The sequence below is a fragment of the Pleurodeles waltl genome, chromosome 1_2 (assembly GCF_031143425.1).
Source record: "Pleurodeles waltl isolate 20211129_DDA chromosome 1_2, aPleWal1.hap1.20221129, whole genome shotgun sequence".
In the NCBI taxonomy this organism is placed as follows: domain Eukaryota; kingdom Metazoa; phylum Chordata; class Amphibia; order Caudata; family Salamandridae; genus Pleurodeles; species Pleurodeles waltl.
The window spans coordinates 1,084,571,869-1,084,595,149 of record NC_090437.1 but is presented as its reverse complement, the minus strand read 5'-3'; the positions used below and the strand labels follow the sequence as shown (position 1 = coordinate 1,084,595,149).

Below are 23,281 nucleotides of genomic sequence, written 5' to 3'. Positions count from 1 at the left end.
CTGTCTGGGCAACCAAAGGAATTGAAACAATATCAGCCATATATGAGAAATATGATCCAATTGCATTTGCTACCCTACGGCACAAACACAATCTCACCAATATAGATTTCTATGACTTTCTTCAATGACAAGTGTTAGAAATGGGATTTTTGGTTGGCAGTCAGGTTACCCTCTGTCCAAGCAAGAACCCTCACTCTAGTCAGGGTAAGTCACACACAATCCAAAATTAGCCTGTGCCCACCCTCTGATAGCTTGGCACGAGCAGTCAGGCTTAACTTAAAAGGCAATGTGTAAAGTATTTGTGCAATAAATCATACAATACCACCATATAGCACCACAAAAATACACCACACAGTGTTTAGAAAAATATATAATATTTATCAGGATAATTGTAGGTCAAAACGAATAAAGTTGCTATGTGAATTTGTAGAGATATCACTGAAAAGTGATATAAAATGTCTAAAGTCTTTAAAAAGCAAACAAAGTCTCTTTCAAGCAGAAAGTACCTGGTTTGGAGTGGAAAATCTCCTCAGAGGGCCACAGAAGAAGAGATGCGTGGAAAAATGGTGTGTGCGTCGATTTCTCCCCAGCACACACGGACTTGCGTCGTTATTTTTCACGCGGGGAAGTCGTGCGTCGTTTTCCGGCGCGCGGACAGTCTCTTTCTGTGGATCGCGGGGATTACCAGATGTCCCGGGTCTGTGCGTGGATTCTCCTGCTTGTTTTCCGGCTGCGCGTCGTTCTGCAGGGCTGCACGTCGAAGTTTCACTCTCACAGCAGGCGTTGCGCCGATTTCTCCTCTGGAGGCCGTGCGCCGTTGTCTTTACCACGCCGTGCGTAGAAGTTCTGGTCGTCCCGAAGGCGTCGCGTCGATCAGCGTCGGTGTGCAGCGTTTTTCTCACCGTGGAACAAGCTGTGTGTCGAAAATGTCGGCGAACGAAGCTTCCGAGTGAAAAAGAGAAGTCTTTTTGGTCCTGAGACTTCAGGGAACAGGAGGCAAGCTCTATCCAAGCCCTTGGAGAGCACTTTCACAGCCAGACAAGAGTTCAGCAAGGCAGCAGGCCAACAGCAAGGCAGCAGTCCTTTGTAGAAAGCAGACAGGTGAGTCCTTTGAGCAGCCAAGCAGTTTTTCTTGGCAGGATGTAGTTTCTGGTTCAGGTTTCTTCTCCAGCAAGTGTCTGATGAGGTAGGGCAGAGGCCCTGTTTTATACCCGAATGTGACTTTGAAGTGGGGGAGACTTCAAAGAGTGGCTAAGAAGTGCACCAGGTCATCTTTCAGTTCAATCCTGTCTGCCAGGGTCCTAGTAGGGGGTGTGGCAGTCCTTTGTGTGAGAGCAGGCCCTCCACCTTCCCAGCCCAGGAAGACCCATTAAAAATGCAGATGTATGTAAGTGAGGCTGAGTACCCTGTGTTTGAGGTGTGTCTGAGTGAATACACAAGGGGCTGTCAACCAAGCCCAGCCAGACGTGGATTGTAAGGCACAGAAAGATTTAAGTGCAAAGAAATGCTCACTTTCTAAAAGTGGCATTTCTAGAATAGTAATTTTAAATCCAACTTCACCAGTCAGCAGGATTTTGTATTACCATTCTGGCCATACTAAATATGACCTTCCTGCTCCTTTCAGATCAGCAGCTGCCACTTCAACAATGTATGAGGGCAGCCCCAATGTTAGCCTATGAAGGGAGCAGGACTCACAGTAGTGTAAAAAGGAATTTAGGAGTTTTACACTACCAGGACATATAACTACACAGGTACATGTCCTGCCTTTTACCTACACAGCACCCTGCTCTAGGGGTTACCTAGGGCACATAACAGGGGTGACTTATATGTAGAAAAAGGGGAGTTCTAGGCTTGGCAAGTACTTTTAAATGCCAAGTCGAAGTGGCAGTGAAACTGCACACACAGGCCTTGCAATGGCAAGCCTGAGACAAGGTTAAGGGGGCTACTTAAGTGGGTGGCACAACCAGTGCTGCAGGTCCACTAGTAGCATTTAATCTATAGGCCCTAGGCACATATAGTGCATATTACTAGGGACTTATAAGTAAATTAAATAGTCCAATCAGGTATGATCCAAAGTTACCATGTTTAAAAAGGGAGAGTGCATATGCACTTTAGTACTGGTTAGCAGTGGTAAAGTGCGCAGAGTCTAAAAGCCAGCAAAACAGGGTCCAAAAAGTGGAGGGAGGCAGGCAAAAAGTTAGGGGTGACCACCCTAAGGCATGTCAGGTCTAACAACAAGATATTCAAATTAGTTCCCCTTCAGAATTCAGTGCAAATACAGAAACCCAACTGGTGCTAGGGAGTAGACATGTGGCCTCAAAAATGTATAAACTAATTACTTCCTCTAAAATCCCACGCCACCCACATTTGCCACAAATAAGGTATCCCTACCTTGCATCTAAAAAATCTTGCCCCTCCAAGCAAAGACACTTGGGTCAAAATGGGATCTAATCTACTTCAACACAAGCTGATGCCTTTCCTAACCCAAACCAGGCGCTTCACAGCGCATTGCACCTTCTCAACCCCAGAAAAACTCTTTGGATTGAAAGTAAAGGACTCCAATACATGCTGGGCAAGTGACTCTTACCTGGTGATGTGGAGCACATGTTCTTCTCTTGCCCCCACCGGCAGTCTTATTGGCACAATGGCCCTCATTACGAAGCTGCCTGTCATGAGATCGCCAGCCTCGCTGTGGCGGTCCTTCCACCACGGAGCCGGCGGTAAGGACCGCCACATTAAGAGTTGTGAGGTTAGCATATGCAAAGCCTCCACAACCCAACCTTTCCCACCAGTGTGGTTGCACCACCGCGGCTGGCAGTAAGCACCTCCAACCCGGTGGCAGGCCTCAGCCTACCATCCAGATTACGAGGTTGCACACCGCCAGGCTTTCCATGGTGGTCATCCCGACACGAAAACCCTGGTGGTCATGCACCCGGTGACAGGAATCTTCATTCCTGTCGCTGGCACACACATACACACATGTCCCCACACATCCATACATCCCCCCACCCGTCCACACACTCACACCCCCACACCCTTTCACGCTCGCATACATTCACATACACATACATGCAGCACACGCATACATGCACTCAGACACCCCCACTCACTCGCATTCATCCACACAGACACCCCCACTCACTCACATTCATCCACACAGATACACCCATACACCTGCACATACACCCGCACATACACGCACACATTCACTCGCAGACATGCACGCATTCAGCACCCCCTCCGCAAACACGCACACATGCACCCAAACACATAGAACCCCTCCCGCCCCCCTCCGGATGCCCACTTACCTTCTCAGTCAAAGGGGGCATCCGGGAGGGATGGGTCCTGGCCGTCTTCCCTCACCGCCACCACCACTCCAGCACGACTCCACCAAGCCATATTCTGGCTTGTAATATGGCAGACGGAGTCCTGCTGGTGTGGTGGTTCTGGCGAGGGAATCGCCTCTACAACACTGCGCGCCAGCATGACTGCTGGCTGCTTTCTACCTCAATAATGACAGTTGTCTTACGGGTTCCTTGACCATTCAAAATACAGATTTATGTAAGTGAGGCTGAGTACCCTGTGTTTGGGGTGTGTCTGAGTGAATGCACAAGGGGCTGTCAACCAAGCCCAGCCAGACGTGGATTGTAAGGCACAGAAAGATTTAAGTGCAAAGAAATGCTCACTTTCTAAAAGTGGCATTTCTTGAATAGTAATATTAAATCCGACTTCACCAGTCAGCAGGATTTTGTATTACCATTCTGGCCATACTAAATATGACCTTTCTGCTCCTTTCAGATCAGCACCTGCTCTTCAACATTGTATGAGGGCAGCCCCAATGTTAGCCTATGAAGGGAGCAGGCCTCACAGTAGTGTAAAAACGAATTTAGGAGTTTTACACTACGAGGACATATAACTACACAGGTACATGTCCTGCCTTTTACCTACACAGCACCCTGCTCTAGGGGTTACCTACGGCACACAATAGGGGTGACTTATATGTAGAAAAAGGGGAGTTCTAGGCTTGGCAAGTACTTTTAAATGCCAAGTCGAAGTGGCAGTGAAACTGCACACACAGGCCTTGCAATGGCAAGCCTGAGACAAGGTTAAGGGGGCTACTTAAGTGGGTGGCACAACCAGTGCTGCAGGTCCACTAGTTGCATATAAACTATAGGCCCTAGGCAGATATAGTGCACATTACTAGGGACTTATAAGTAAATTAAATAGTCCAATCAGGTATGATCCAAAGTTACCATGTTTAAAAAGGGAGAGACCATATGCACTTTAGCACTGGTTAGCAGTGGTAAAGTGCGCAGAGTCTAAAAGCCAGCAAAACAGGGTCCAAAAAGTGGAGGGAGGCAGGCAAAAAGTTAGGGGTGACCACCCTAAAGCATGTCAGGTCTAACAACAAGATATTCAAATTAGTTCCCCTTCAGAATTCAGTGCAAATACAGAAACCCAACTGGTGCTAGGGAGTAGACATGTGGCCTCAAAAATGTATAAACTAATTACTTCCTCTAAAATCCCACGCCACCCACCTTTGCCACAAATAAGGTATCCCTACCTTGCATCTAAAAAATCTTGCCCCTCCAAGCAAAGACACTTGGGCCAAAATGGGATCTAATCTACTTCAACACAAGCTGATGCCTTCCCTAACCCAAACCAGGCGCTTCACAGCGCATTTCACCTTCTCAACCCCAGCAAAACGCTTTGGATTGAAAGTAATGGACTCCAATACATGCTGGGCAAGTGACTCTTACCTGGTGATGTGGAGCACATGTTCTTCTCTTGCCCCCACCGGCAGTCTTATTGGCACAATGGCCCTCATTACTAAGCTGCCTGTCATGAGATCGCCAGCCTCGCTGTGGCGGTCCTTCCACCACGGAGCCGGCGGTAAGGACCGCCACATTAAGAGTTGTGAGGTTAGCATATGCCAAGCCTCCACAACCCAACCTTGCCCACCGGTGTGGTTGCACCACCGCGGCTGGCAATAAGCACCTCCAACCCGGTGGCAGGCCTCAGCCTGCCATCCAGATTACGAGGTTGCACACCGCCAGGCTTTCCGTGGTGGTCATCCCGACACGAAAACCCTGGTGGTCATGCACCCGGTGACAGGAATCTTCATTCATGTCGCTGGCACACACATGCACACATGTCCCCACACATCCATACATCCCCCCACCCGTCCACACACTCACACCCCCACACCCCTTCACGCTCGCATGCATTCACATACACAAACATGCAGCACACGCATACATGCACTCAGACAACCCCCACTCACTCGCATTCATCCACACAGACACCCCCACTCACTCGCATTCATCCACACAGATACACCCATACACCCGCACATACACCCGCACATACACACATACAAACATTCACATTCACTCGCAGACACGCACGCATTCAGCACCCCCTCCGCAAACACGCACACATGCACCCAAACACATAGAACCCCTCCCGCCCCCCTCCGGATGCCCACTTACCTTCTCAGTCAAGGGGGGCATCCGGGAGGGATGGGTCCTAACCGTCTTCCCTCACCGCCACCACCACTCCAGCACGACTCCACCAAGCCGTATTCTGGCTTGTAATATGGCAGGCGGAGTCCTGCTGGTGTGGTGGTGCTGGCGAGGGAATCGCCTCTGCAGCACCGCGCGCCAGCATGACTGCTGGCTGCTTTCTACCTCAATAATGACAGTCGTCTTACGGGTTGGGCTTTGGAGGTCAGTGACATTGAGCCAAAGTCCATATGAGGGCCAATGTGTCAATACAGTTATAAAGAATCTTTTTTAAATGTCTATTCACCTATCTCTTCCATTACTTCTACTTGGACCCTATATAGCGGACCCTCCTTCGGATCTCCAAGATTCAGATCTCCCGCTCCTTGACCTACTGCTCACCATTGCGCTTAAAGTCACATTGATTGACTGGCAATCCAGTAATAACATTTCTAATCATACGTGGTGGGCTTGGGTGACTTGTTTAAGAAGCACACATACATCCCAAGCAAAATCTAAGAATTATCTTAAAGCACTCCAACACATCTGGCATATACTGGTCTGATTTATTCAGTACTCAAATGATTAAAGGGCAATCCAATGTCTCCCCAACTGTTGACATGCTCTACTGTAGACAACTTACTCAAACTTACAACAATCTTCCTACTACATCACATGATTTCCCCACTTCCCATCCCATCTTCCCCATAATTACCTTCCCAGCCACACCTGTTATGATGCGTACATTTGTTGGAGTGTGACCTTTAAAATTAATATTAACATGAAAAGCTTGCAATATAATGTATAATAAACCTGCATAGAAATGTGTTAATGTAGAAATAATGTACACGTTTGAAATGTGCCCACGCGGAGTGACCACCAATGTATACAATGATTAATGAAACAGACTAATAATGAATTAACAGTGTACTAATGTATAACTTTGTATTAGCATTAAGGATTATCTATTAGGGTTATTGCCAAATTAATCACTAGGCCTTAGTTAGCAAGGGTCTGGGCCTAGCTGCCTGGTCTCATATTAATTGTGTTTTTCTAACGTGCAATGTGCTGCTTTCCTGAAGGACACGAAGCTGCACTTTTCCAGAAGCTAGAGATATGTGTGTAGCTGTGGTAAATTCTTTCTCATAGGACCCGACTTGCTCAAGGAGACATTCTTGCCAAGTGCAACAGTGTAATTCGCAATGGGTTGAACGTTGCCTGGACTAGAAGAAGACAATGGAACTACTGACTGGAGCTACAAGTGTAACTTTCCTTACCTGACATTCCACCCGATGAAGCAGTCAATCATAGGAGCCAATCGACGGCATGAGAACTGTGTTACCATCGTGCTTTGTTCAAAGGTTCATGATCTATGCTTTGATAAAGTTTTGCTTGAGTTGCCAAGTTATAGTGGTTTTGATGTGCTTATTGATGTTGAAACTAATAAACATGATATTAGATTGTAACTAATAGGGAATAAATATCCCAACTCTTACTAGATTTGTTGTGGTTATTCATGGCTGAAAGTTCATGGTGCGTTCGTTGTATTGATCTATAATAAATGTTATCGATCAGCTCGATTGATTAGTTATTGTGAATATTGATGAGGTTATTGATCTATTGCTTGCAATGCTAAACGGATATCTCGTTCTGGAAAGTCCCCAAACGTGGTCAAAAGGTTCATTGGCCTAGACGTGTCTCCTTGTAAGTTTACTTATCAAGGTTCTGACGCGTTACCACATTCTACATATATGCGAGATTTTATCCTTATCATGACCTGCACCTCCTTCGAAGACCAATATCAGTAATGCCTTAACATAAGGCTTGATCCATCAACACCGTTCCCTACGTCTCTTATGCTGGTAAACTGCAAATGATTTGTGGCTACTCTTATTACTATACGCATCATGTAAATGCCAACTGTTTTATTTAACTTGGAATTCCTCCCTCTTACTTTTTACTGTATGCTTTTCTCCCTGTTTAAAAAAAATACAGTTCTTTGAACAAAAAAAAAGGTGGGAATATGCTAAAGTTATCACTGCATCATCTATAAACGTTGTTCCAAATTTTCCATTTTTCTTGAGGGTGCCTCGCTTGTTTTATCCTTAGTGGTATTGACTGACCGATTGAAAATCAGATGGCTCATACAAATTTTAGTGCTCTACATGATATTCGACCTTAATTGCAAACTTCAAATAACTGGCTGCCTCATTCCGTTTTATGAATTCTTAAAAGTACATGTGGAATCTAGCGGGACAGTGTGGTCTGTGCTTGTTAATTTTCCTAAAATAGCGGAGCAGGTTCAGATATTTTATGCTTTAGTAAGAGATTTCCTCCCGCTTGACCCCTCTGCCGTAAATAAGACTCGGAAGGACAACCAATTACTAATTGTGTCATGCATGGCTTGGTTTACAAGTAAGAGGGCCATGATGCTGAAAGGATGAGCCTGAAATAAGAAAGGAGGTGGGAGGGAAGGCAGGAGAAACAGGAAGACATTAAACTGCAAGGTTACCACGGGTAGATTTGCAAAGGTACTTCAATTTAGCTGAAATTATCAATGTACATTTAAAAGAGTGATAACACACGTTTGCTTTTGCAAACCATGTTATTACACTCTGACATGGATTAGCTTACAAGTGATATAACAACAGTATTGTGTAGTTTTATGTGTGAGGAAATCCGTCCCTAGGCTGGGGTGTGAACTTCCTCTGGATATGATTGGAGATTTACTCCTGTCAAATACAGACATCCTTATCAAGGATGGAAAATGGTGAAGAAATGGCCCAAATAAGTGTTGTAGGATAAAGGAAAGGGGATTTCTCAACTGGTGAAAAAATTCCTAATGTGGGAGCGCAAAAAGTTTGCAGGTGCAAATATACTTTCGTAGCTCATTTACATGTGCGCAAATGTACATCTACTCCATTATGCATTAAGAATTCCAGAACTACTTCTGAAATGCTTTCAGCTTTCCTGGAGTACTCTAGGATTCTTTTTGACTTTACGAAAAAGTCAGAAATGTACTTTAAATATAAGTGTAAGTATACATGAGTAAATTTCTGACTTCTTCAATAAATCAATATCTAACAGTGTCCTTCTGCCATTACTGGCCCTGTGAAGTGGCAAACCTATTCGGGAAAAATACTTTTACAACACAGACTGTCTTACTCCAGGTGGTATTGTTACTAGAATTTGGGTTACACAAACCCAAAAAATAAATAACGAATGGTAAAGCCACACACAATTACTTTCTTCAAGGGATTCACATTCAGGAAACACCAGGGATCCATGATCAATTTACGCCTGACTCCAAATCTGAAATCAGGCATAAGCACCCTACTTCAGATTCTATGCTGGACTCAGAGCGAGCCCTTAAATTGTCATCAGTCATATCATCTCCTACATCTCCATTTCTAAAATACCCCTTACTGCATGCATGAAAATCAGAAAAACTTTTGAGTATGAAATGCTTTTTTTTCAGGTTTTGTGTCCTCGTTCCATTCAGACGTACTCCTTCCTCTGCACTTGCCCATGCCTTCCAGACATGTAGACAGGTCATGTAGACACATGTGTAATACACTAAGCTCAGTGTGCAACTTTGCACAGTGTTTAATTCTTCTTGTGAGATCTGACTGTTTAGTTTGTTCTGTACACTGGGGACAAGACCTTTCACTGTCCATTGCACAGTGCTAGTCCACCTAAGTAGTCTCAAAAAGATAACCTGACCATGAAATTGTGATGAAAATACTGTGGCTTCAAATATATTGTGGGAACAAATATCAAGGGTAAATATATTGTTTTATAAAGTTTTTTACAATTATAAAACAATGTAAGTAATTTTACCTACACCATTTTTTGTTGTTTCATCTTATTGTATTTTGTGCTGTATTATTGATATTACTATGAAATCTATAATTATTTAAAAATATTACAGTTATACATACTTTTGTGGGTTGTTGGGGCATTCTGTATTAATTAATCGTAATTGATTGTTACGTAAGTTATTTCTTTTAATTCCTATTTACTCGTTTAATAAATAGATAATTATGTAATTCATTTTGTGTTGTGTTGTGTAGTGTATTGAGGGAATGAATGAATAGTGTTTTAAGTAATATCTATATTTATATCCATATCTCTCTCTCTCGAAATATATATCTAAACCCTTTCAGGTTTAGAGTGGGGCATAAATTATGAAAAAGAGAAGCGAGAACTCTGGGTAGTTCACAAGTTTAGGTGGAGAGCAGTTCCAGTATAGAGCACCCTACAACACCAGCAGCACTCTAGATTTGCTCCTCTTAAATGTTTGTTTTTCTAGCAAAGTTTTTAAGCATAGGATTAGCACAGAGCCATCCCTGCCGAGCTAGAAAATGACAAAGGGGCTGATAAATTGCGGGGAAGATGCCACCTCCATGGCACTTGCATCCTACTGCACTATTACAAGGTTTCTGCTGGTCTGAGATGCGGAAACTTTGAAATAGAGCATTCCCACCGGTCATACCGGTGGGAACAGTGCTACAAGATTGCACTTAGCTCCCTTAAAGGAGCCAAGTGCTATCTCGCAGCACAGAGAGGGACCACTGGCAACCTCAGAATGTGCACTGTTTGCAAAGCAGACAGTCTGCATTCCGATGGTGCTGGGCAGGGGGGCCCTGGCACTTGTGGGGAACCGCCATGAAAAGGCTGGAGGCAAACAAGGTAGTAATCAGCCAGGAGGCTCTGAGCTCAGTGCCACCCTCGCTGATTACAACCAAGACTGCTGTCAGCCCATCGGTATCTTGGATCCTGGCAGAGACGGCAGTCTGTTGGTGGGTCTGCTCGCCAAGCTCATAATGTCTTGTGACTGCCAGACTCGTAATCAGGCCTAAATTCTTGCCATTTATACAGCAATGTCTTTAAGCATAGGATTAGCACAGGGCCATCCATGCTGTGCTGTAAATGACAAAAGCCTTTCACCACTCCAGCAACAGTATTATAGCTTTGAATTGGTGAAATGTAATCCAAGCCAACCTGGAATGAGCAAAAGCAACCACTGACATGTTTCACTATCATTATAGCTCTTCAGAGAGGTTTAGCTTTGGCCAAACACAACGGAGCAGCCAGTATTAGTCAAAATAAAGCCCTTTTCTCTTTTTTATAATATATGCGTCACTCTAACCCTGAAAGGGTTTTGTTTTGACTTATACTGGGTGCATATGAAGAACAACATATCTATAATGAAGTGGTACCACTTTATGAGGGTGCCAAGAACTGGGCAAGATTCATAGATGAGATATTCTACATATGGACTGGGGAGGAAGATCAGCTTGGAGAGGTTATCCTATGGTTGATTTCAAGTAACAAGAACCTGAACTTCACAGTGAAGTCTAGGAGAGAGAAAGTAGTGTCCCTGGACATTTGAATATCAGGAACACATGGCCATTTGGAGGTGGCATTCTACAGAAAGCCTACAGCAAGAAATACTTTATTACAGTTTGGACGTTTTCATGCCAACTGTCAGAAAGACTCTGTCCCTTTTGGTGAATTCTTCATTGGTCAGGGAAGCCTTCAAAAGAGCAAAGTATTATGATCATGAATCACCCTTACAAGGGAAAACCAAAAATAAGGAGGAAAGATTAGTGTGCATCACCAACCACTCAAACATCAACTATAAAGTGAAAAGAATATTTGAGAGAAATTGGAATATCCTTAACATGAATAAAGAAGATCCGAAGATGAAGAAACCCATATAAGCCCTCAGAAGAAAAGCTAATTTAAGGAACACGCCGGTACACACCCGCTTTAAACAACGCAGGTGGACATTGGGGAACCATAGGAGGGACTGTACCAAACAAAGGCAACAATCCCTACCGGCACATGTCATGCTTGCAATAAAGGTATAGTAACTGAGAAATGGAAATACAGTGGTTACAAAATTTCCCTTAAGGACACAACCAACTGTAGGAACCATAACATTATGGGGCATATTTAAGAGGCCATAGCGCCATTGTAATGCCACATTGGCATAATTTTTTTTACGCTAATGTGGCGTTAGAAGGCCACATTTTTTATGCTAATCCTGCAAAGCGCCGGACTTGTGTAAAATCTTCAGACACTAGTCCCTTAACTACCACCATGGAGCGCTGTATTGTACATACAGCGCACACATAGTAGCATTAGAGGGGCACTAAGGGGTGCAAGAAAAGTGGCACTGCACTGTGTGCAGCGCCACTTTTGTTAAATATGCCCCTATATAAAAAAAAAAATTGTCTCAGTGGAGTAGACTATGTTGGTGAAACAGGTAGGGAAATTAGAACCTGGTATGGAGAGCACAAATAGGCAATAAGGACAAACAAATATCTGCTATTAGCATACTACAAAGAAATACAATGGGGTCCTCAGCACATGTATTAGGTGGGTGCTTAAGGGAAGTCCAGACGAATTGTGATTGGCACATATCTATATCAATTACTTAGGGTGGTCCTGAAGCAGATGTCGTAATTAGAATTTATTAATGAGTGTTTACGTATTTTTGAATAATGAATAATTGAATAACGTAGAAAAAAATAATGTGCCTGTTTGAAATTGTGACTTCGAAGAATGGCCACTAGTGTTCACGAAATGTACTAAATAATGATTAATACTTATGAAATATTGAAACTGTATTAGAGGAATGTAGTAATTTGTCATATTAAGGGTTATGAAGTATGCTTAGGTTATTAATTGTAGGCCTTAACTTAGCGAGTGTCTTGGCCTAGTTTTGCCAAGCCTCATGCAGAAGCTGTATTTCTTAGCGTTGGACTAGTTTTGCCAAGCCTCATGCAGAAGCTGTATTTCTCAGCGTTTAATAAAAATGCTGACAGAGTGAACTAACTGTGAAATGCTCATTGTCCTGTCAAAATGCTTAGCAGAAGCTTTCCATGAAAATCAACTAACAGGAGACAGTGTCCTTAAAATGTATCGAACTGTGTGTAATATGTGCAAGAGGTTCTTTCTTAGGACGCGAACAATGAAGACACTGACTGGTGAAGAAGATGCAACATATTTGATACCTGATGAGCTGGATGATGAGAACATCGTAAAGCAGACCAATCAACGACGTGTGAAGTGTGAAATATTAGAATACATAGATTTGGTATAGAGTTTTTACTGGACAGAGCAATAACGTACGATTTTAATTGACCAATTGGGAATTAGGGGGTAGTTTGGGTGACTTTGATATAACAATGTGACAGAGGAGACCAGTTTCAGATTAGACCTATGAAGACGATGAGACCAGAGCTATAGAGCGATATTGAGAGAAGAAGATACTTGAGATTCTATCGTTGGTCTCATTACTCTCTGACTGACAGCCTGGTGCTTTGCTAATTGACTAATGACCTGAGAACGAAGACTGATTCTGCTTGCTGACCCATACCGAGGATAGGTAGATATGACAATGTGACTGAATTGCATTTGTGTGCCTTTTCTTTCTAGGTGCCAACTGCACTGCCTTAATAGTTTTCCTTAGCTAGATGTTTTCCAAATTTGTGTTCTAAATTGTTTAGCATGAAGCTCCACATGCTGATGATAATCTGGTTTAGTTATGGTTATTTACATGATGACTGACAATTTGCAGAGACAAATGGTTGACAAATTATTTTGCTGAACTCGCTGGATTATGTAGTACTATTGAAACTGACTTTACTAATGATTTGCACTGATGCTTAAGAATGTGTTGTGATTCAAGCTTTGATTAGGTTATGTTTCTTGCGTCCTTTTGGTTAACCAATATTATAAATTGCATTTGATTTGATTTGGAGATTAACCTACATGACTTTAGCATTGTTAATATAGGGGAAATAAACTTACTAAACTTTTACTGAAGGTGTCGTTATTCATGGCTGAAAGGTCATGGAGCATGTCAATTACTGACTCCATGGATTATTGATTGACTAATGATTATTGATTATTGTGAATTTATTTTGTTTCTGTTCTGGAGCTATGGTAAGAACATCCTGAATGAGACAAAAGGTTCATCGGCCTATACCCGTCCCCTTGTAAGTTTACTTATTAAGGTCTGACGCGCTAACAGTGGCATCACACAAACTATATGTGGAAAACAGGGGAATGCATAGATCCCGTTGTCTCATTTTCTCCCCATTCCGCTATTGTGATCACACTGAATAGACTAATTAAACAGACTAAGGGCCTCATAACGAGGCTGGTGGTCCAAGGACCGCCAGCCTTGCGGTGACGGTCGGACTACTGCAACTGTGGCGGTCCCACCGCAACATTACAACCCTGGTGGGCGGACCCGCCAGGCAACCACCGTTCCCACTGGGAACATTGTTCCTGACAGAGTGATGGCGGTCTGAGTTGTACTCAGCCAGGGTGGTGCTGAACTCAGTGACACCTAGCTGATTACAACTCATCTTTTCACCAGCCTTTTCATGGCAGTCACTCCACCATGGAAAGGTTGGTGGTAAGGCTGTGCTGGGGGTCACAAGGGAGCCCCTGCCCAGCACTGGAGTGCTGGAGTGCTACAGTATTGGCCTTGGCTCCCTTAAAGGAGCAGAGGCCAATATCCTAGCACTCTTCCGGCTGGCCAGCCCAGCAGCAATGTATATTACAATGTTCCTACCAGTCAGCCTGGCATGAACATTGTAATACGCTCTGGGAGGAGCGTATCACCATGGCTGTGGTGTTCTCCCTGCCAGTTTGGCAGCCCCGTGGTGGGACCGCCAATCTCATAATTAGGTCCTTAGATGCCCCGGTGCATTCATGCATCGGGTTTCTGTATTAGAGATCATGTGATGACCGCACTTCCATTCAGGTATACTATTGTTGAAGCGGGTGGAAGATGGCCATTCGGGTCATGTCAATGGTTCCAATTTGTTGAGCTTTTACAACCATACATGTAATCTCCAAATTCATGGGTTTGCCAACAAATAACTGAGAAGTCAAAAATGTTCCAACATGAGCCAGAACGAGTGCCGAACTCTGTATAGGTAAAGTGAGAATAATTTATATATTCATATTTGCTCTCATTACCAGGATGCACTGCCCATATTGAGGCATTAATACAATTTAGGAATCTTCAAGTATCTGTGATTGTAATGCATAAAAACATGTACCTGGAAAATGTGAGTGTAACAGGAGAGATGGCAAGATTATTGGTTGTTGGTGATCTGGTTTTATTTGTTTGGGCACTGTGAATGCATGGTTTTTAGCGTTTGGGTTTTATAGGAGAGGTGCCTATGCTTATTCTTTTCCCTACCTTTTCCAGTATGTGTCTGTCTTTAAATCTAAATGTAATTCACCTATCTATAATCAACAAATTACCTGCCTTTTCCTTTGGAATCATGGTGTTCATTTGATCTGTAGCACCGATCCTCAGTATTTATTATGGAAGCTATGCTCAACTGCAAATGTTGTCGATCCGGGTGGATTAGAAGTTTTAGTGAGTGTTAGGTCCTGAAGAAGGTGGTTGAAGGTATCTGAGCCCATCGAAAAGTGTGTTGACCAATTTATTGAACAAATCCAGCTGAGGACACCACAGAAGAAAGCAGAGGAAGAAGAATATCCATTGTATCTGTGTATGTGATTTGTTGCCCTGGTTTTCCATGAAGGATGAGTGAAGATGGAGCACATGGTATTGTGTGGATGAGTGTCAAACAGCATTGATGCGTTGGGTAATCAAATCTGAGTTTTGTGGTATTGTACAGTTTCGATTCTGTATTTATTGTACTGGATTTATGATTCACTGTACACGTTTTAAGAAGTACATCATGTCTGAAAAGCTATCTTTGAAAAAGTGATTTGAAATTCAAATGAAATGAAAGGTTTTGTCAATACTATCAGAAAATAAATCATGTAAAAATCAATATGAAAGGTTTATTTTGGGGTCTGTCCACATGGGATTCAATTTCATTGATGAATGTATACAGGCTAAGGGATCTTTTTATTACTGATGTTTTCTCCTTTCTTGAACCTAAAATGAATATTTGGTGGTACTGTTATTGGTTTTAGGATTGCCTGAGAGTTGGCCACCAGGGCTCAATTCACTAGATTGTTCTCACCGGTTGTGTCTATTTGTGCTGATGATTGCCAGTAGGACCCAACACCACTAATTCTTGAGGACCCGGGCACTCTTCTTCATGTGCAACACCCTAGAGCATAATAGCACTTATTGCTTTTCTTTACTTGCTTGGGATAGCATGAACATTGTTCTAGAGTAACCTGTGCCTTAAAAAAAACATTTTGCAGTTTTTTTCTAAGAAAAAAATACAGCATTGTTGAGTTGGCCCTTTAACATCAAGCCTATCGTTGGTTCATACACTGAGTGGAGTGTGATTAGCTAGGGCAAGCCCAGTGAACATTCTTTTCTGGCTGGCCCATGCTGTTCTATCTACTAGCAACTGCCACATCAGACACTGTCCTCACAACTCCTCCTTGGAACAACAACATGAAGTTTTGACTTCTATTGATGATAGCCAAAGCCATTACACATCAAGCCTCTGCACTACAAATACCTGTTGTGAGTGATACGGTGATGTGTGTAGTAGAAGAAATGTTACAGCTTTACCAGTGACCTTTGCTAGTAGTATTGTTTTTCTAAGATGGATGCAATAATTAATGATTTCAACCTGCTCCTGTTCACAATACCAATACTTACAGTAAACTGTGGGTCAGTCCGTTGCATATCACTGGTTGTCTGTCTTGCAAATCTCATTCCTTTCTTTCTTATTCAATGGCTTTTGTCCCTCTTATGTTTGCCTCTACCCCTTACCCCGGAGCATAGTTGTTTTAAAGTGTTTGTGACTGGAAGAGTTTGTATACTTCTGTGCTTACATCAGGGAACTACTTTTTAGGTTGAGCGTTAGCGTTCGGCCTGCTGTATACTAAAGTTTTGTTTTGTTAGTTGCAGTGCCCTTCAAAAATCCTTTCTTGCTAGTGGTCAGTTCTGCCTCTGTCCTGCCTTTTTTCACTTTGGGAGCAGCACAAAGTACTGTGTAATTACGCTATGTCCTGTTTATCTCTTCTGTAAGGGACTTTTTTTGGCATTTGCCTGTTTCACCTCAACAGTGTGGGTGCGTGTTCAGTCCCTCCTCCCCACCAGCTCCCTCTGTAAACTTAAACCAACATCAGAGGGGGGCTTTTCCAGGGCCAGCTCGCCCTCGGTCTCTTTATTTTCAGTCTGTGTGGCAAGAAAAGTCCACTCAGTAATTTACAACTCTAGGAGCTCTAACTCGAGCAAACACGCCACCCCAGCTTGTAAACTCCTAACCGGACTTTTCTTACCACACAAATGAAACAAAAAACACAGCGCAATCGCAAAACAGCAACAAAATAGCTCTAACTCGAGCAAATGTGTGACCCGTTGTATTGAAAATGCTTGTTAAACGCTCTGGGTTACGTCCAATTCTCTCATTTTCACAGGCTGCAGCAGCCCCTCCCCAACCTAGCACAAGTATCAGACGGCCCCTCGGACACACTCAATTACAATGCACAACCCTGACCTGACACAGCATGTGCAGCACCTCCTTGGACCCCTCCTTAGGGCATGACAAGGAGGAGTCACCAGGGGAGACGCTGCTTCTGAACAGCAGCGTTCATTCTCCCCTCCCAAGGACGATTAGTTGCTGCTATGCAGGAGTCCTCTCTTCGTTATCCCACTGAGTGGTGACACCTCCATTCACTCTGGCCGGGAGAAATTTGTCTTCTACACTACCTTAACAAATGTAGAAAGAAACGGGAAGGCAAGCCCTCTTCTTGCACTTTTTTCACTTAATGGAGAGGCTCTGTCACTATGTAAGTGCCATCTCCAACATATTCGCCATGCCTTACAGGCAGAGGGAATCCCATCCCCTGAGGCGGGTTCCAGGACTGTGTACCAGGGACAACTTTTCCTGGGACTCTGTCTTTCCCCTGCCTGCAAGAGCACAGGTAGGGAAGTCTTAGGGGCTCTCACCTGGCAGGAGAAGATAGCTGCTTCCGCCAAGTGGGTGAATGAAAGTTGCTCCTTACCAGCACTCTTGCTCCCATCCTGCAAGAACAGGACAGGAAGAAAAGCTGTTCCCACTGAGGTGGAGCAATGCTGGCTCCTAAATCACCTGGGATGCATGCAGGGATCTTGGGGCTCCTGCTCTAGCCCCCAACATAAAAAATGCTATGGTGCCCTGGGTTGCATCGAGGAACCCTAATTAAAAAATAAAAAGTAAAAAAATATAAGGTTGCCAGCTTCTGTTTTTGCAGGGGGCCAGCGGGGCAGCAGGGCCCTAGGGCTTTCGCTGCAGCCTCCATTGTCTAATATGTTGCAGGGTGCCCCAGGTGGGCACTGACCCCATATTTGTGAAAACAATTAAAAATAATTGTGTTACTGGCACCTGTGTGTTCGATGGAAGGGCCCTGGGGCTCCCCCGGCAGCACCCAACAAAATTTAAAGATGCAGGTATCCCAGGTGGACAGTTGGCACCCAAAAAATATAAAAAATAAAGAATAATACGTGAGCATAAGGAGCCACTACTTTATTATTCACTGTGCAGCATGGAGCAAACCATACCTCCCTGTGAGGGATTTTTATTTACAGTTGTTGGGTCCTGGTGGTACCCCAGGAAGGGGCAAGGGTCCACCAAGCATTTTTATAATGTTGTGGGGGGGCTGCAAGAAATTCAGAAGCATCCCAGAAACATTAAACAAAAAAACAAAAAAGTCTCCTAAGTCAATAAATTCATGTCCCCGGGAGAGGTTAGCATATGTTTTTTAAACCTCTCCGAGCTGGAACTGTATGCTCTTCAGTTGGAGACCAGGCCCTCCTTGTGTGTTTTTATGTCTGCATTGTGTGGCCTGAAAAATTTAAAAGAAAGGCTCAAAACATGTTCATTTTTATTTCATAAGACAGTATTAAAAATATTTTATGACAATCACTTTGATTAAATGTTGCATTGTACGAGTTAATAAAATATAAATTTTTAATTATTGGTGAGTTTTTTTACAAAAACAATAGATCTGCTTCATATATGTTAATATACTGACCCCTTGATAAAGTTAATCGACCCACTTTTCATATTTTGGTGTTCTGACCCTTTGACAAAGTAAGTAAGTGTGTCTTACCTAAAAAAACACCCTTCATATTATAAAATCACATAGTCAGACTGTAGGCTTTGCGGACGCCCCCCAATGCACTGCTAATTACCTCACATATTACATCACTCATGATATGTTCTATGACATCATTAATAACATCACTGCACGATCTGAAATGACAACATTGATAATAACACTGTGCATGGCGGGTCTGCGGATTATAGATGCTTTAGGTTACAATTTATGATTACTTGAGACACTATAACAGATGAATTTCAGTGGTTTTGTTTGTTTAAAATAGTATGTTTTAGTGACATTTTCACCTAACTTTAACATCCCTATAACTTTTGTTTTTTTAGGTTTTGCCTACAGTACACATGCACTGTCAGCAAAAGCTATTGTGCAAGGGTGCCTTCATTGGGGCATGGCAGCAAATTGTGCGCCAGTACAGGGGAAAAGTACAGGAATCTTGTTGATACAGCGCATTTCTGCCCTTTTGTTTTGATTCTGGACATCGCAGCATGAAGGCTTGCTGCACTGCCCTGTGCCAAAACGTTGTAAATCAGGCCCCGTTCTTTTTTTAGCAATCTCAATACTTCATAGGTTTGTTTCCATGCAGAGGTTTGATAATGCAATACTTAAGAAAAGGGCCTTCGGTCTGCAGAGTTTTTCTGCCATAAAGCTCCTTCCAAATCCTGTTGTAATACAATTTGGAAGCACAGAATACTGTTCGTCCTAATTGGGGTTCTGAGTTTTCTGGGAAAAAAAACACATCCAGTATTTTTGCCCTTGTCATTTCAACAGAAATGGGAAAGGGAAACATGCTTGAGACAGGGAAATCTTCAATATTGGATGAGCAGAATTGCGATACCAGGGGTTACACCTTTATTCTAAGAGGTACATCTTAAGGGGGGTATTTACTAAGGGTTGCCTGGGTGCTGGCACAGCACTTCACAATTATGTGCTGTGTCATTAGCAGTGCTTAATTTGTAAACCAAAACGTGCTGGTGCTCAAAGCCCTCCTTTTAAACATGCGGCTTCTGTAATTAAATGTGGGAACACGGAATACTGCGGCAGCGGAATCCTGAAGCCACCCCGGGCCTCTTCAATCTATATAAAGCCACTCCCTGCCCCTTCAGCTCACTCTAACAGCTTTCTGTTTTCTCCCTTTGTGACGCTTTATCTATTTTTCCCTTCCCCCGTCTTTCCCATATGTGTCTTTTGCTCGCAGCAATCGCATGAGGCAGAAGAATAAGCCCTGGCCCTCAAAAATAAGTGCCGGGTCTCAGCACCGGCTACAACAAGCACAAATTAAGCACTAGTCATTAGGCTTTTAGAATAGCAAATAAACCAACAAAATGCTTATGCCATGTGAGCGCCTTTGGGAAACCTTATTATATAATCCCTATTATCAGGAGGGAATAAGCAAATGGTAAATACTGTATCCTGCAGTTTGATTATTTACTCGGTGTGGTATTATCACAATAGAATCAGAGGTACAAAAACATTTTGAAGTGTCCTGTGCGTTGCCATTCCCAGTACGATTTAGTTGGTGTCTGTGTGGATATTGGAGAGATTAACAGGTTGTTGTTGGGTGAATGCATAAGCTAGACATGTTGAAGATGTAATGTTTTTGCATGATTGTCCATGTTGGAGCCCTGACAGGACCTGTCTGCTGTTGCTGTAGTCTAACGACTTAACTTGAAATAAAAAAAACACCACCTCCTGCCTACATGGCTCAAGACTCTTGTAGGCAGACTCTGCTCTTCAACTACAACGCATTTCTAGTTCATTGACTGAAAGAGCAGTTTGTTTTAGCAGAGTGATCTCAGGTGTCTCGTTGAGGGTCAGAAAGTGAAAACGAATGATAATAATTTAACGGCAGGGATGGTCTTTTTTGTCTATCTTTGCCCACCCTCCTGTGCCTCCCACATGCACAAAGCTTGCATTTGATTCAGTTCCCCACCTTTTGTTGTGCCTTCTTCTCTCTGATCTCATTGCCCCGTGTTCCTTTCCTTCTCCACGCTATACCCTCTCTGTGTAAGGCCCTGCAATCATCAGTGCACACACTTGTGATTGTCATTTTGTGACATCAGTTATCGGAGTGGTGGATTTCGCATGATGGGTAAATGACAGCCAAGACCACTACATCAAAATGGTAGAAAAATGCGTTTCAAGAAAAATTAGCATTTTTCCAAATTCAATTCTCAGGCAATGGAAATTTGGAAAGCAGTTGTAAGAAGTAGAACATTTGTGATGCCATTAAGCACTGCCAATCATAACACAGAGGTGAACTTTAAAACGACCACCATGTGTGCATAGCGCACACAAGGGTCTCTTACCATGACTTATGAACTAGGTCACTTGGCCACAGGAGGCGACACATGTTGCCGGTGCTGTTGGCAGAATTGGTGAAAGGAACCAGAGTGCTGTAGACAGGGTATGGAGACATGATGGTGAATGACAGGCACCATGTTGCAGCAATCACCTTCAAAGCATGCGACTTTGTCTGCCACACTCTGGACTGCAAAGGTTTACAAATTGCACCATATCTCTCCAGTGATATGGCCACCAAGTTGAAAGTGGAAACGCTGACTGAGATACCTGGACGTTCAGAAACAGAAAAAAAACATTGTCACATTTTCCCTTCTTTGACAGATGTGCATTTAATTGTTGTTCATATTTATATTCTTAACCTCACCTAAGTGAACAAAGCAGTAAAAACAACAGCATATTTGCAGATTAAACGTTCTTCCGAGCATTACCCATAAGAGGAAAAAAACATCAGTGAACCATTCCTGTTTGCGTATTTTTTAAGTGGTAAGAGGTGGGAGCCTTTTTTCACTCGTTCGTTAGCGGATATATATTGTAATTATTAAATGGAGTGGAAGGTAGTGTTTTAAAAGCAAATGTGAGGTTTCATGTAACAGAAAAGATGTGAGAGTTTCGAGCACACACATAATCAGGTGCAGTGACTGCTTAGTTGCAGTCTTTCCATTTTAAGCAATGATTCTGTCCATTAGGGATGTGATGTCAACGCTGGATAAACGGACCGGCAGGCATCCGGCAGAAAATACACTCACAACAAAAAAAGAAATACAATACATGGTATTTGTACACGAACTGAAAACATGTTTTCCCTGGTGGCACTTTCCTTTGTCCAGCTACGCATAGTTTTGTTGCATAGATTTACTGGTATAGAGAGGGGTGTGTGGATTTCTTTTGAACTCCTAAGGACTCTTTATGGGTGCCATGATACCCTGCCTGGTAAAACTGCCACCCAATTGTAATTGATACCGGGTGTACTCGTAGTTCTGAGGGCGACAGAGACCTAGGCTTTACAAATGGGCTTTGAGGGTCCCACTAGAGATGGTGAGTTACCAGGGTATTGTTAACTGGGCCTCTAATTCCCACAGTAATTCTTCATTTTCCTACAATTTCACCTGTACCTTTCCACTGCAGATTTCTGAATGAAACACAATGGAGTCACAGCTTTCCCGCAGGTCACATAACTCTGATGGAGCCTGTAGATACTGTGCATTTATTCATCTATGTATGTATATATTAATGTATGTAAATAGGTAAGAATGTGATATTTATATAGCACATATCTAGCCGAAAAACAGCAAAGCACAGTATAGGCTCAGAGACAAATACACAGTCAACGAGTGGTGGGAGATCTGACTGGTTTCTAGAGTGAAAGCGAACTATTACAGCAAATGATGTAGAGTTATTTAATGAGGTGTGTCTTTTCTAAATTGGAGCATTATTGGAGCAGTCCTGATGGATAAAGGGATGGCATTCCAGCTCCTGGGTGCATACATGGGTACGGCCTGTTGCCTTGTTTTTTCTGTTTTCCAGTCCTATAGTGTCCTGTCTGCAAGTAGGCCAGAAGTCTGTTTGTAGCCGGTTTTAAACATGGTGTGGGTTGGTAAGAGAAACCATTTGAGTAGTATTATTAAGATAGGAAGTGTAAACAAATTATCACATTTGTATTGTGGTCCTTCCGTTCGTTCATGTCTGATTTTGCTAGCTTTAGAAGTCTGTGCCTTTTACCACTGCTAAACATGCTAAAGCTGTACATCCCCCTAAAACATGCTGTGCATTGCAACTCCCTGTCTTGCCTGTTTAATTTTCCTGTAAACACATTGAAAATTCTGCTTAAAATGCACCTAAGGCATAAAAAATGATATTTGCCTATGGAATGGGAGATTAAATGGCATACTTGGCATCCAGTGTCTATTTCCCACACACCACATAGATGGAAAATTATATACCTGACTAGAGCACCACTGTGCCCTGGCTTGCCTGCAGTTTGAATGCACTACAGTGACACACAGCTGGGAAAAGTAACTTTGCCGGGTGGAAAAAGTATATTTATTGAAAGGATCCAAAGTCAACCAAAAAGTGTTAGACTATTCACTAAACAGGCCAAGGTGAGATTACACTCTTTATTTCCTGTCTCTGAAAGGGAAAATGCTGGAAAAATGCTTCAGCATTATTTTTTAATTACCTTTCAAGATCTGATTTAATGAAGAACTTAGATTTTTGATAACTTAAGTGGAAAAAGTAACTTTATGGAAATATACTTTTGCTACCTGAGCCAAAAGTGGCCAAAAAACAGTTTTGCCACCCTGCCCCTCCAGAGCTAGAACACACATCTGTGGCTAGAAGACTTAATGGCTCTCACTCCGAAACTCCTCATTCTCTGTTGTATGTGATGGCTGATCTGAGAA

At 43.0% G+C, this 23,281-nt stretch overlaps 1 protein-coding gene across 1 annotated transcript in view; it reads right to left on the bottom strand.

Moving 5' to 3' along the window:
- The window catches only part of CCKAR (cholecystokinin A receptor), a 228,162-nt gene that overhangs the window by 139,024 nt on the left and 65,857 nt on the right, over positions 1–23,281 (bottom strand). The window contains exon 3 of the mRNA XM_069202140.1: positions 20,888–21,149. Within this exon, the coding sequence (XP_069058241.1) occupies positions 20,888–21,149 (262 nt within the window). The remainder of the gene's footprint in view (positions 1–20,887; positions 21,150–23,281) is intronic.